This window comes from Rhinichthys klamathensis, unplaced genomic scaffold, assembly GCF_029890125.1.
Source record: "Rhinichthys klamathensis goyatoka isolate OS25496 unplaced genomic scaffold, OSU_Roscu_1.1 h1tg000176l_1, whole genome shotgun sequence".
Lineage (NCBI taxonomy): Eukaryota > Metazoa > Chordata > Actinopteri > Cypriniformes > Leuciscidae > Rhinichthys > Rhinichthys klamathensis.
Genome location: NW_026606705.1, coordinates 189,277 through 201,737, shown reverse-complemented (window position 1 = coordinate 201,737; position 12,461 = coordinate 189,277). Strand labels below are relative to the sequence as shown.

At 41.9% G+C, this 12,461-nt stretch overlaps 1 protein-coding gene across 2 annotated transcripts in view; it reads left to right on the top strand.

Moving 5' to 3' along the window:
• LOC130092385 (uncharacterized) overlaps nucleotides 1–11,755 on the top strand; it is a 65,566-nt gene extending 53,811 nt beyond the window's left edge. Inside the window, exons 1-4 of one of the 2 annotated variants that reach the window (XM_056260236.1) lie at nucleotides 8,588–8,968; nucleotides 9,049–9,390; nucleotides 11,383–11,409; nucleotides 11,514–11,755. In XM_056260236.1, the coding sequence (XP_056116211.1) occupies nucleotides 8,908–8,968; nucleotides 9,049–9,390; nucleotides 11,383–11,409; nucleotides 11,514–11,698 (615 nt within the window). In that variant the 5' untranslated portion in view covers nucleotides 8,588–8,907 and the 3' untranslated portion in view covers nucleotides 11,699–11,755. Of the gene's footprint in view, nucleotides 1–8,587; nucleotides 8,969–9,048; nucleotides 9,391–11,382; nucleotides 11,410–11,513 lie in introns of those variants that run through there. The other variant, XM_056260235.1, reaches the window with a different exon arrangement.
• Nucleotides 11,756–12,461: the final 706 nt, after the last annotated feature.

Sequence of the window (12,461 nt, the reverse complement as noted above, 5' to 3'; positions counted from 1 at the left end):
AAAATCCCCAATGCAGGATCTTATTTTATCCTAATCATGTCATAAACAATCTCCCTCTAACCTTTTTATTATTATTATTCATTACTGTTTTAGGTGCACAGGTTTGCATATGAGTTATCCAGCAGATATGGCTGTAAATATCCATGGGATGCCACCAAGATGCCGGGAAAGAACAGGCTCTCCTCCTTCATCGAACGAAACAACACATGATCTATTCGCAGACCTCAAGCCACCAGCATGTCCCGTTCCACTAGCTTCAACAAAACAACCGTGTCCTCTTTTTTTAACAACGGTTTATGGTTCTTGCCCGCTACCTTTTTGAAGCAAAGGACATTTGGAACGTGGATAAAACAGGCAAAGTTTACAATTCATTAAAACAAAACAAAAAGTTTTAAATACATGGGGCCAATCTATTGTTATATCAAATTTAATAAACTGTAGACTTTGATAATAAATACATACTGTAGCCTATACAGATAAATACAGATTATAAAACTATGAGGTATTATAAAACTATGAATAAATATGTAGTTGTATAAAAACACTACACACGCGCGCACACACACACACACCTGGCTTTAATAAAAACATACAAATACTTTTTTTTATATATATACAGATATAGAGATAAAACGGTAATGTAAATAAATATGTAACTATATACAAACACTAACTATACACACACATCGAGGTATATAAACACTTCCAAATGTTCATGAAAGCTCATTAAAGTTTATAATTCAGTTTCAGGTGCCACGGCGGTCCAGGTGCCCGCACCGTTTAGTTTTAGATTTTAGTTCTAGGAACTCTTTTGGAGGAGTACCAGTAATGATTTGCCATTTCAAAAAAGGCTTTGTAAACACACAGATTATAGCCTATATATTTATTCCAGAAACTAACTCTACGGACATGTAAAACAGTGATAGATGAGCCTCTTAACCTTTACGCTGAGGAGAAAATCCAACGCAACTTTTGAGGGGACCAAGAGAAACATGATTATGTACTTCTGCTCAGCAACACTGGACATTGACCATACGCTAATAACTTTTCATTACTGTCTACTTTCTACATAAGAGTTCTATCTTATAAAGTATTAGACAGAACTGTTAGACAGATCATAAACTAATGAACATGGAGAATGTGAGCATTGTGTTTTAGGGCTCTGGCGTTCTCAGCGACGTCAAAATAAAAGTCACCCAACAAACGCGTTTTACGTCACTTGAGAGTTCCTACTGGCGGTGCGAATGCAAGCAGGAAAATGTTCCTATGGGAACCATTAGTTCTCGGGGAGCAACCGGGTGGCTCGTTCCTATAGGTTACCATTACCCTCGCTCTTAAAGGGATAGTTCACCCCAAAATGAATATTCTGTCAGTAATTACTCTCCCTCATGTTGTTCAACCCCGTAAGACTTTCGTTCATCTTCGGAACACAAATTAAGATATTTTTGATTAAATCTGAGAGCTGGATCACTCCTCCATAGGCTTCTAAGGGATTGAAACTTGCCGGCCCAGAAAAGTTATTAAAGACATCGTTAAAATAGTCCGAGTGACTACAGTGGCTCAACCTTAAAGGTCCAGTGTGTGATTTTTAGCAACATCTAGCGGTTCGGTTGCGAGTTTACACTAAGGGCTCAGCCCACCGCTCACCCCTCCCTTTCGAAGAAGCTACGGTGGCTAAAACGGGACAAACATCGTAGTCTGAGACAGCAGAGAATAGCCAGCGTAAACCAAGTTTCTGTACCACAGTCCATTATAAACCACATCATGGATAAAGTTTCAGGTGAGGATCAAGGGTCTTAATACATAATATAATAATAGTAATCAGCTGATTGTCTCACGAACGTAACCAGCACATTCTCCCCACATAGCAAACCCATAATACAGCGAGGGAGAAGAACCACATGAAAATATGCAACTATATATTTTTTCTAGTGCTGGGCAACGAGTAAAAAATTTAATCGCGATTAATCGCATGATCTTCTTGCGATTAATCGCGATTAATCGCATTGTTACGCGCAAAATTGAATAATGAATTCTAAAGTAGTGTATTGCGCACTTTTGATTTAAATGTACTGCTACAAAAGTGCAATAAATGTGGTTTGCAAAAACTTTAAACAAATAAGGTGCTTTTATATCAGCAGTATTCCCTTTACATGCAGTATCAATAAAATATTTCTTGTAAATCTCAACTTAAACATTAACGTAATCAAATAAAATATTTAAACAAAGCTATTTGCCACTGCCAGGGCATTATCTTTTATCTAGCTTGTTAAAATGAGTCTTTTTTTTTTTTTTTTCTGAACAGGTATCTTGTATCAGGTAGCAGCAGAAACAGTCTATGTAGTCAAAGGGTCATGATCACTACAGATATAAGTCGACCAACGTTACTTCTCTGATAGCAGCTTAGGTTTGGTCATGGCATGCCATGGTTTCCCATAAGATTACATTAAACAGAGGTAAAGCCCAATTTATACTTCTGCGTCGAACTCACGCCGTAGCTGTGTAGCGCGCGTACCCTGACGTGCATCTCTCCAAAAATGAGAGATGCACGCGTACCGCAAGCGCTGTGATTGCTAGAACCGCTCGCCGGGTTTCACACTCTCCCTCTGCATGTGTAATTGCGCGTTAACGCGGACAACGACGCAGATATATAAATGAAAACCAACGCGTAGTCTATAGCGTAGAGGCTCCGGCTTAGGTCCGACGCAGAAGTATAAATCACCCTAGAGTGAGGTGAAGTGGTCGAGCACAGGTGCAGCGACAAACGGGTGCGTTCCTGTGAAACTGTGTTGCGGTCATGCTCGCCTCACGCACGCGCCCGCGCGTTGCCGAAGTTGAATTGTCTAACTTATTGTACACGACGCGCAGCACAAATCATTGGAAGAGAGACTGATCCTCGGCTCGCTGTTTGTGAGTTTCCAGAATCTAAATAGTTATCAGGACATCAACAGGAGGGAATTCACATGGCAGAGCATCCCCGCTAAACTAAACGCAGGCCTATCAGGTAAAGTTATGTATAATTTTAATTTAAGTTAAAAAGGCTACAGCTGCGTAGCGCACAGAAGCCGTTGCCATGGTTACTATCCATAGAGCGCCTGTCATTCACTCGCGGAGCGCTATCTCCCTTTCTGTTCACCTAGGAGAACCTGCCAAAGCCTCTCCACTGCTTGTTTGAGTGGGTTATTTGCTGGCTGACCAACATCCCACCCCTCCTGTGATCATGGTTTGACTGTATGCCTATGTGTATTCAGAGCCAGTGAGCAACGGACTTTCAAAATAATAATAAAAAAAACTCTGCGTTAACGCGCGATAAAAAAATTGTCGGCATTAATTAATAAATGCGTTAACGCGATAATAACGCGTTAACTTGCCCAGCACTAATTTTTTCTAACAGGGTAGTAAAAGTTTAGCTGGCTTATATGAGCGGTTACTGTGGCTGAGCTGGTTAAAGCGTAAAGCCTTGTTTAAACTCGACGCGTCCGCATGAGCCCAAAGGTGCGCGCGGCAGAAATGATGTGATTGTAACAGCGAGCGCCTCCGCATCCCCTAGACACCACTTACTACACACAATAGGCTTTTTTTCTCTGATTTTGGAAACTCGATCGACTTAAAATGCTTCCAAGATCGACGGGTTGGTGATTCCTGTAACTGTTTTACGGTCAATGACAAGAGTAGCCTACTAATCAGCTGTCTCACGAACTTAACCAGCACATTTATCCCCACATAGCAAAGCCATAACACAGCGAGGGAGAAGAATTAAGTTACATGAAACAATCCAACTACATATTTACACCACTGACAAGGGAAAAGTCACTACTCACGGTGTTTATGACTAGCTTCTTCTAGCTTCCTGCGGCTTCTCTCTCAAGGTAGTGACGAAGCGCGCTCTGTAGCGTTGTGTGTTCGCGTTCGGCTACTGTAGAAACATGACGTCACAATATGGCGACCTTCATAGAAGGGGATTCCCGCGCCTATGTAGATATAAATGCCTCATTCTAAGGTAATAAAAACATTACGGTTTATTAAGTAAGTTCTTTATACACCACTGAACACATAGTTATGGATGTCATATTGCATTTCTGTTAATAAATACTCAAAAATGTTACACACTGCACCTTTAAGGTTATCAAGCGACGAGAATACTTTTTGTGCGCAAAAAATAAACAAAAATAACGACATTCGATATTCATTTCCTTCTCTGTGGGCCTTTAAGATAGTTTGCGTAGTGTAGCAGCGCAGCGCTTCTGTACGTCACACGCATCACACACATGACCAGCATCGGCCAATAGTGAGCCTACGTGTGACGTACACCAGAAGCGCTGCGCTGTTACACTACGTGTACTCACTTGAGGTTTTGCCACAGACTCGTCCCAGCGTCTCGAACACAACTGAATGCTTTTTCAAGCGCCTCCATACTCGGAAAAAACGTGGAAAACTACTTTTAAACAGGAAATGACGGATCATTTACGTACATATCGTGCGTTCAAGTCATCTCGTAAAGATCTTATTTACGAGTTAAACGCACATGAACGCCAACACAATGTCGTAAATACGAGTGGGAGGCTCTGGATTTTCTTTAGTGCTGCACGATTAATCATATCGCAATCGTAATCGCGATGTCAAGCCTATGCGATTATAAGACGCAAAATACTGCGATTTTATATGAAATAAACAAATTAGGGCTGTTAACGCAGCATCTGTTATTTTTTGTCATTCTTTGGCTAGTGTTACATGATCCCGCTCTTATTCATGCGAATGCTTTAAACCATTCAGCGAGACAAGTCAAAAGAGAGCGCGCTGCCTGTGAATGTCCTGACTGAAAGACGCGCGCCAGAATACAGCTCTCTTTCCGCTTGAAGTGAACGAACAATAACACACACAATTATGCCAAAATATCATTTTTCGAGTGTCTTCATAACATAAGAGCAGTCTTATGATGGTCGTCGTAAAGAGTTGTGAGAGAATAAGGCGCGTGTGAGATCCGCGTCTCTGTCAGCAACTCTTAAAGGGCCAGCATCCAATAATGCTTTCTGTCAGTAAAGTTAATCAAAGAACAAAGGAAACAGAGAAAAACACTCACTGCTCTTGACCAAAGAATTTGTGTAGCTTTAAATAGGATTTTAGTCCATATAATTTATCATTTATGCAGCGCAGACTATTTGATAATTTATTCAATTTCTATACCTGTTAGACAGGAAGAGCACAGGTAAATATGACATTTATTATGGGTTTATGTGAGGATCGTTTGAAGTTCACTTAAATTAAAATTAAATTAATTTTTACCCAGACATCAATGGCTTATTGATCATTATTGGTGTTATCAATCATTTAGTTGTTGTTGCTAGTTTTAGTTGAGAAATACACATTTCAGAATTATCACTTATCTGTGTGTGCATTTTGCTTTAGAACCAAGCAAGTTGACTCATGAAACCATTTGTTTATCGCAATCGCATATCGCAATATTGACCTCAATAATCGCAATATGACATTTTCCCCAAATCGTGCAGCCCTAATTTTCTTTAAGCCCCGACGTTTATGAGTTGTGGGTTGTGTTTATGAGTTGTGTCAGTGAGAAACATGGCGGAATACCACAATACTTAAAGCTATTTAGCAGTGATATTGCTAGACTTTTCAATTTACAGCGAAGCAAGCTAATTGCCTGCACAGAATATCATGGCATTATAATATAACACTGTGATATGTAATGATAAAGTTTGCAGTGGCTTCATAAATTAATTAAAAACATTAAAAAAACAAAGCACATCTGATGCACATTTCTTTGTTCTTCATTTTCTAGAACTAGAGTTTAAGAAACTTTATTTTTAAGAAACTCTATTTTTGTGCAATTAATTAGGAAAAAGTACCCCGCCATCTTACTCCGACGAAAGTGACTTGAACGCGCATGCCGTCATAAACACGACTTCCCAGGAGGACTTAAACGCACCAATATTTACAGCGGGTCTATTCGCACGGGATTAGTATCACCTGAGGTAATTTTTCTGAAGCTAAAAGTCGCCGTAATCTTTACTGACATTGTCCGTAAGGATCACTGAGATGCACATTCAGACAGGACTGAAATCACTGAGAAGCTCTGGTAATAATTACTGTACCTCACCTCTCCATGTTAAACCAGTCCCGTCCGGATAAGGCTTTTCTTGCCTTTCTCCAGCGCTTTGCCAGACACACCGTTTGGCTTTTGCTTTGTCCTGAGTAATTTCTTTATGCATGCTGCTACCATAGACAGAGGATGAGGAATGAGTGTCTGTAAATGTATACAAATGTTGACAACTCAATGTTTTCTCACACTGAATGTTGCAGGTCGAGGGTTAGGGTTAGGGTTAGACGGCGATTCCCACGGACTTTCCAGGGAATCGCCCTGGAAATGGCCCTTTTTTTCCAGAAAGGTCTGGAGGAGGAGCAACAGAAGAGGATCCAGAAGAAAACGTCCTCGGGTTACGACTGTAACCCTTGTTCCCTGAGAAGGGAACAAGGTCATGACGTAATGTGTGACGACACATAGGCGGAACTATAAAGGGACGCCGGCAAAACAAAATGTCAGCCTCTGTGATGAGGCAAGCGCTCCCAGGCAGGGGAAGGCGTGGCCAAGGGACGCAGTTCTCGTTCCCTTCTCAGGGAACAAGGGTTACAGTCGTAACCCGAGGACGTTCCCTTTTTTAGGGAACTCCAACTGCGTCGAATGACACTTTGGGGGAACGAGTACCCACTACGCCACAACGTACCCTGCCTGCCCTAGTGTGAAGCTGCTCACAGGCACACTTAGGACGCGAGCACAAGAGAGCCGGGTGTCGACGGAATGTCCAGACTGTAAAACCTAATAAAGGTATGAGGGGTAGCCCATCCTGCTGCATCGCAGACCTCCTGGATGGGGGCCCCCGCGAGAAGGGCTCTAGAGGACGCCATGCCTCTGGTGGAATGAGCCCTCACGGCCAAAGGTGAAGGCAAACCGCGCACCTGGTAGGCCGTGGAAATCGCATGGACAATCCAGTTGCTGATGGTCTGTTTTGAGGCGGGAAGCCCCTTCCTGGGCGACCCGAAACACACCAGCAACTGGTCCGACTTCCGCCATGAAGAGGACCTCTGAATGTAAATACTCAGTGCTCTGACAGGGCAGAGCAAGTGAAGTCTCTCTTCATCTGCCGTCACGTGAGGTGGAGGATGAAAAGCCTGCAGAGCCGTAGGCCGTGCCGCACTGGACGGCACCTTAGGCAAATAGCCGGGCCTAGGGTGAAGAATGGCCTGCGTTCGCTGGATACCGATGTGTCCCGAAGCGTGTTTAACGGCGAGAGAGCAACATCGATTTCCTGCGGGCTCCGTGAAGGAGACGACCTCGGTCGTTCCACCAGGGGTGGGGCCGCCCGCAGAGATCCTAGACCAGCTAGGACCTCTTTGACGAAGCCTTTTTAGCCAGCAGGACGGCCCTCAGGTCGCCCTGCTTCTGCTGAGGCTTCGCCTGAGAGCGCTGTCTATGCCCCCAGGCTCCTTGAGGGGGGGGGGCTCTAGACGAAACGCTCTGTTTTTGAGCCTGTCTATAGGCGGAGGAGCTGGTGGATGGCTGTGGCTGCGGCTGCCCACTGGGAGCAGACTTCTTAGACACCGAGCGGCGAGGGAGATATTGCTTGAAGGCCGCTGATTTCGCCTCCTGAAACCTCGCCGAACAGGCCAGAAGGCGAAATCGGGGCATCAAGGAGGAAAGCCCTGTCTATCAGCAGAACGAAAAAACGGCAAGCCCCGGTGATGCGGTTGTTCCCTGTGCTGCAGGAAGCACTCATCCAGCTTACTTTTAGTATGCGCTTCCTGCTTATCTTATGGCCAGCTGATATTTAAATGGGCCACTGCACGGGAAACAACCTCCACCAACTCCTCATACACGGGGACAAGGGGCGGCGAGTCGTCCCCGAAATCCCCGCCCTCGATGCTGAGCACGTCTACCTCCTCGGAGGCAGACAGCTCAAGCATCGGATCCTCGACTCACGCAGAAGAAGCCGGGGGGCGGGCTTCTGCGCGAGGCTCGAGGACATCAGAACTGCCCGATGAATCCCGAGAAGGTGCCTCAGCAGCCTCGGGATCCCCGGACAGATCCATTTGCGAACCCCATGAAGAGCGTCGCCGCGCCGCCTCAGCGGACGCGGGTCCCGCACCACGGGGCTCGCGAGGCTGACCATCTTCGTCGAAGATAGCCAGCCGGGAACGCAGCACACGGATTGTCATTTTCTCACAATCCTCGCAAGCAGCCCCCTCAAGGATGCACACACTTCCTGAAGCTCACACTCGCCATTTCAGTCACTCAGTACAGACAACAATAAATAAGACAAACAGTCACAGATAGCGCTTGCTGAAGAACAGAAAGTTTTGTTTTGCCGGCGTCCCTTTATAGTTCCGCCTATGTGTCGTCACACATTACGTCATGACGTTGCACCAATCGGAGATCGGCTCAGTTTCATTCATGCTTCAGAGGCGCTACGCTGAGAGGCGTTCCCCCAAAGTGTCATTCGACGCAGTTGGAGTTCCCTCGAAAGGGAACTGGAAATACCATTCATACTGTGATACAATTATGTGACGAAATTTGGAAAGTTTTGTGGAATTGAAACCAAACTGGGTTGAGAAATATAGATGGTTGTCAATGTGTACAGCAGCTGATTTTGTATCTAAACGGCTTTGCTTTGGAAATTTCTTGACATTTCAGGTTTGCTAACTAAGCAAATCTGATGCTAACCACATTTTAGGAGAACTTTACTTGGAAAAAGCATGTTTTATGATGCCATTTCCCATAAATGTTATCACAACCAAAACCGGAAAAGCAAAAAGCAGCAGGTAGAAAAGCTATAAAGGAAATGAAAACAGCATTGTGGTTCGAGTCTGTGAACTATTTGCAACTGTTGAGACAAAATGGAAAAATTAATTTTCTTCTGTGTAATTTGGATTGTAAATATGCAAACCTCTTCCAGTGGTAAATAATCAAACTTTTAATACATATCATAATGTAATTATTTTAAACCAATATTTTGATTATTATCAATGTCTCTCCAGATTTGTCAGTAGGAGGATCTTCTGTTCTGAGAGTTCGGATGGGAGAAAACATCACTCTGAACTGCAGCATGAGGAACAGAGATGAAGTCGCCTGGTATCTTCTCAGATCTGAAGAACTCGTTCTGCTGATTTCTGCAGAGAAGGACAAAACCGGGAGAAGACTTCTGACCACTTACAATCAAAACCGAACTCGTATGAAAATGACAGCAGATAGTTGGGTCACCAGAGTCTCTTTAACTATTACTGGAGTAAAAAAATCAGATTCAGGACTTTATTTCTATGGAATAAAGTCTGACACTCCAGAGATGCACTTCGACAAACCCATCAGACTGGAGATTAAAGGTACCAGATTTCATTTTTTCTCATCATATCTTCACAAACTTGTCAAAGAGATGTGTTTTTAGTCTAGCTTTGAACTGACCGAGTGTGTCTGCTTCCCGGACAATGTTAGGAAGACTGTTCCAAAGTTTTGGTGCTAAATAGGAAAAGGATCTACCGCTAGCAGTCGATTTAGATATTCTAGGTATTATCAACTGGCCAGAACTTTGAGATCGCAATAGACGTGACGGACTATAATGCGTTAAGAGCTCGCTCAAGTACTGCGGAGCTAAACCATTTAGTGCTTTGTAAGTAATTAGCAATATTTTAATATTTATACGATGTTTAACAGGGAGCCAATGCAGTGTTGACAGAACCGGGCTAATATGGTCATACTTCCTGGTTCTGGTAAGAACTCGAGCTGCGGCGTTTTGGACCAGCTGTAGTTTGTTTATTAAGCGTGCAGGGCAACCACCCAGTAGAGCATTACAATAGTCTAGCCTTGAGGTCATGAACGCATGAACTATGTTACGACCCTGCTATGACTCATACCCGTCTAGGGCTTTTAGGAGGGGAACACATTTAACCATCTCAGACACGTCACACTATAACCCTGAATGAGGTGAGAAAACACGAGAGACCAATAAAGTGAATACGTTTTAATAAATATAATAATGAATAAAGACACACCATGACAGAACCAACCACAAAGGAAAAAGGGGAAAATGAATTGTGCCAAAGAAATGAAAGTAACATAAACATAAAGGTTATCTAACACATTAAACAGCTATTACTATGATACAAAGAAAACCCAAAAGAAAAGTCTTCAGTGTCCGAGACGTCATAACTAAACCTACGCTAACTAAAAAAAAACATAAATACAGCAGGTGGCACGATTCCCTAACTAGGGTTTTTATACAGACAGGTTTCACTACGTGTGCACCATGTATGTCACGTGACAAACTTACTAAACCCCTTCTTCTCTGTAGACCGCCACGTTCACAAAGAAGGTTTTGGACGCTGCCAAAACAGGGAACGATGAACATACATGTGAACAACGTAACAACAATAAAACACATAACAGTTTCTCCATAAGAAATGTAGAACCCTAAACGGCTTTCAATCGCAAAGCAAATGACATAGTTCGTATTGCCAATGTTCTCTCAATGCAAGGTTCTCTCAAAACAAGTGCTGCGTCCCAATTCGCCTACTTATACTACGCCCTAAAAGTATGTACTCTTTTTGTGAAGAAAAAGTACATACTTTTGAGTGTGTAGCAAAAGAGTATAGGCAAGCTTTGGGACACACTACTTCATCTTATCCATGCTAGGCTGGCCAGAACAGAGCCACACCGCCAATACAAACTGTATGCTAATTGTCAATCGTATTTGACGATGAATAAAGTGAATGACAGAAAAAGGAGTGTCCCCCCATCGCGTTTAAGCGACGCAATACGAGTGAACCGTATCGATAGGGAACTTGGTGAGGCATCTTTCAGTGGTCGATTCAAAACATTGAGCAAAACCAAATATTAAGACACTTTTGAACTGGATCATTTGGTTGAGTAGAGATCCGCTGCCTGGATTGTGTACAGTAGTACATATAAAAGTACTGAAGACACATCTTTTTCGGCAACACTTGATCCATTAATACTAACACTTTCTCTTCTATTCTAGTCTATATATATATATATATATATATATATATATATATAAAGGTTTTAAAAATTTTTTTAAAAAAAAATTTTTTAAGTACAAAGTACTTTATTGTAGATTTAAATAGGGAAGGGTCACAGCACTTGCATATTATTGTCCTATTGTTAGTGTAACTGCTTCTATTGTTCTCATTTGTAAGTTGCGTCCGCTAAATTATATTCATTCATTCATTCATTGGTGTAAATTCAGTTATTTGTTTTGTGCACTATAAACATCTGTTTTAAAAAAACTTTCAGAAACACTATTTAAATAGATTTCTGTGTTTTTAATAAAGTGACATATATTTGTCTTTCTTCAACAGAACTGCCAAAAAAAGTGGACATTACAGGTAATGTTGGTTGTTTAATTGATTTTTATGGAAATCCAGCACTACTTCTAATACAGTCAGGTTGTATATGAATGTGAGTAACTCTTCTGTCTCTGTAGATGAAGTGACGGTGACGGTGACGGAGCGTGTGTTGATGTTCGCTGGTGTTGGACTGGCTGTGTGTGTGTTTTTTCTGGCTACAGTCGTCGCAGGAGGAATCAGTTATCATCGTGGACAGCAGAAAGGATGGAAAGCAGCGAAACAAGAAGCTCTGATGAATCAAAAATCAGCTAAAATGAGCTTAATTTGACAATCTGAGCTTTGCACTGCCAGTAAAACCAGCATCACTGTTAGGAAACACACATTAGAATAAGAGGCCGCTGTGTTTCAGATGACTTTATCCGTTCACAAGATTTCACTATCAGTTAGAGAACCTGAGATGATGGGGCAAATGGTGCATTTTTCAGCACAAGTGAAAGCAATCATTAATAGTTATAGTGATTATTAATTTTTTTGTGGTTCATTTGTGTGACAATGATATTTAGTTCAATATGAAAGCACTGCATCATACCTTTAATGCATTATTTATTAACTCAACATATATAAGAGTTTAAGCAGTGTGAGGTTTTTACATGTAAAGAATAAGCTCAAAACAGTTTAGCAAACTTGCTTGAATATCTTTAGACATTACATATTTATCTAGACTGATGAGCATTAATTTGCACACAAGCAGAGTTTGAGAAAATATAAAAACAAACAGCTTGTTTAAAAATGTCAACAGAAATGTGTTTTGATCAAATAAACATCAGTAAAACTAAGAAATTTGATGTGTTTGTGCATTTTCTGTCAGGAAACGTTATCATTACTAATGCTAAACCTCCTTAAACACTGTTGAAAGACAATGATGTCAGATCTGCCATCACACTTTCAGAGACACAAAATTTTTTGTTTTTTAATTTTATGTGTTCATGAATTTCATTGTTTTACAATTGATATATGAAAACTCAGTGAGACTTTAAATCAAAAAGCGGAAGAGGAGACGTTCCCTTAAGAACAGAGTATATATTTACAGC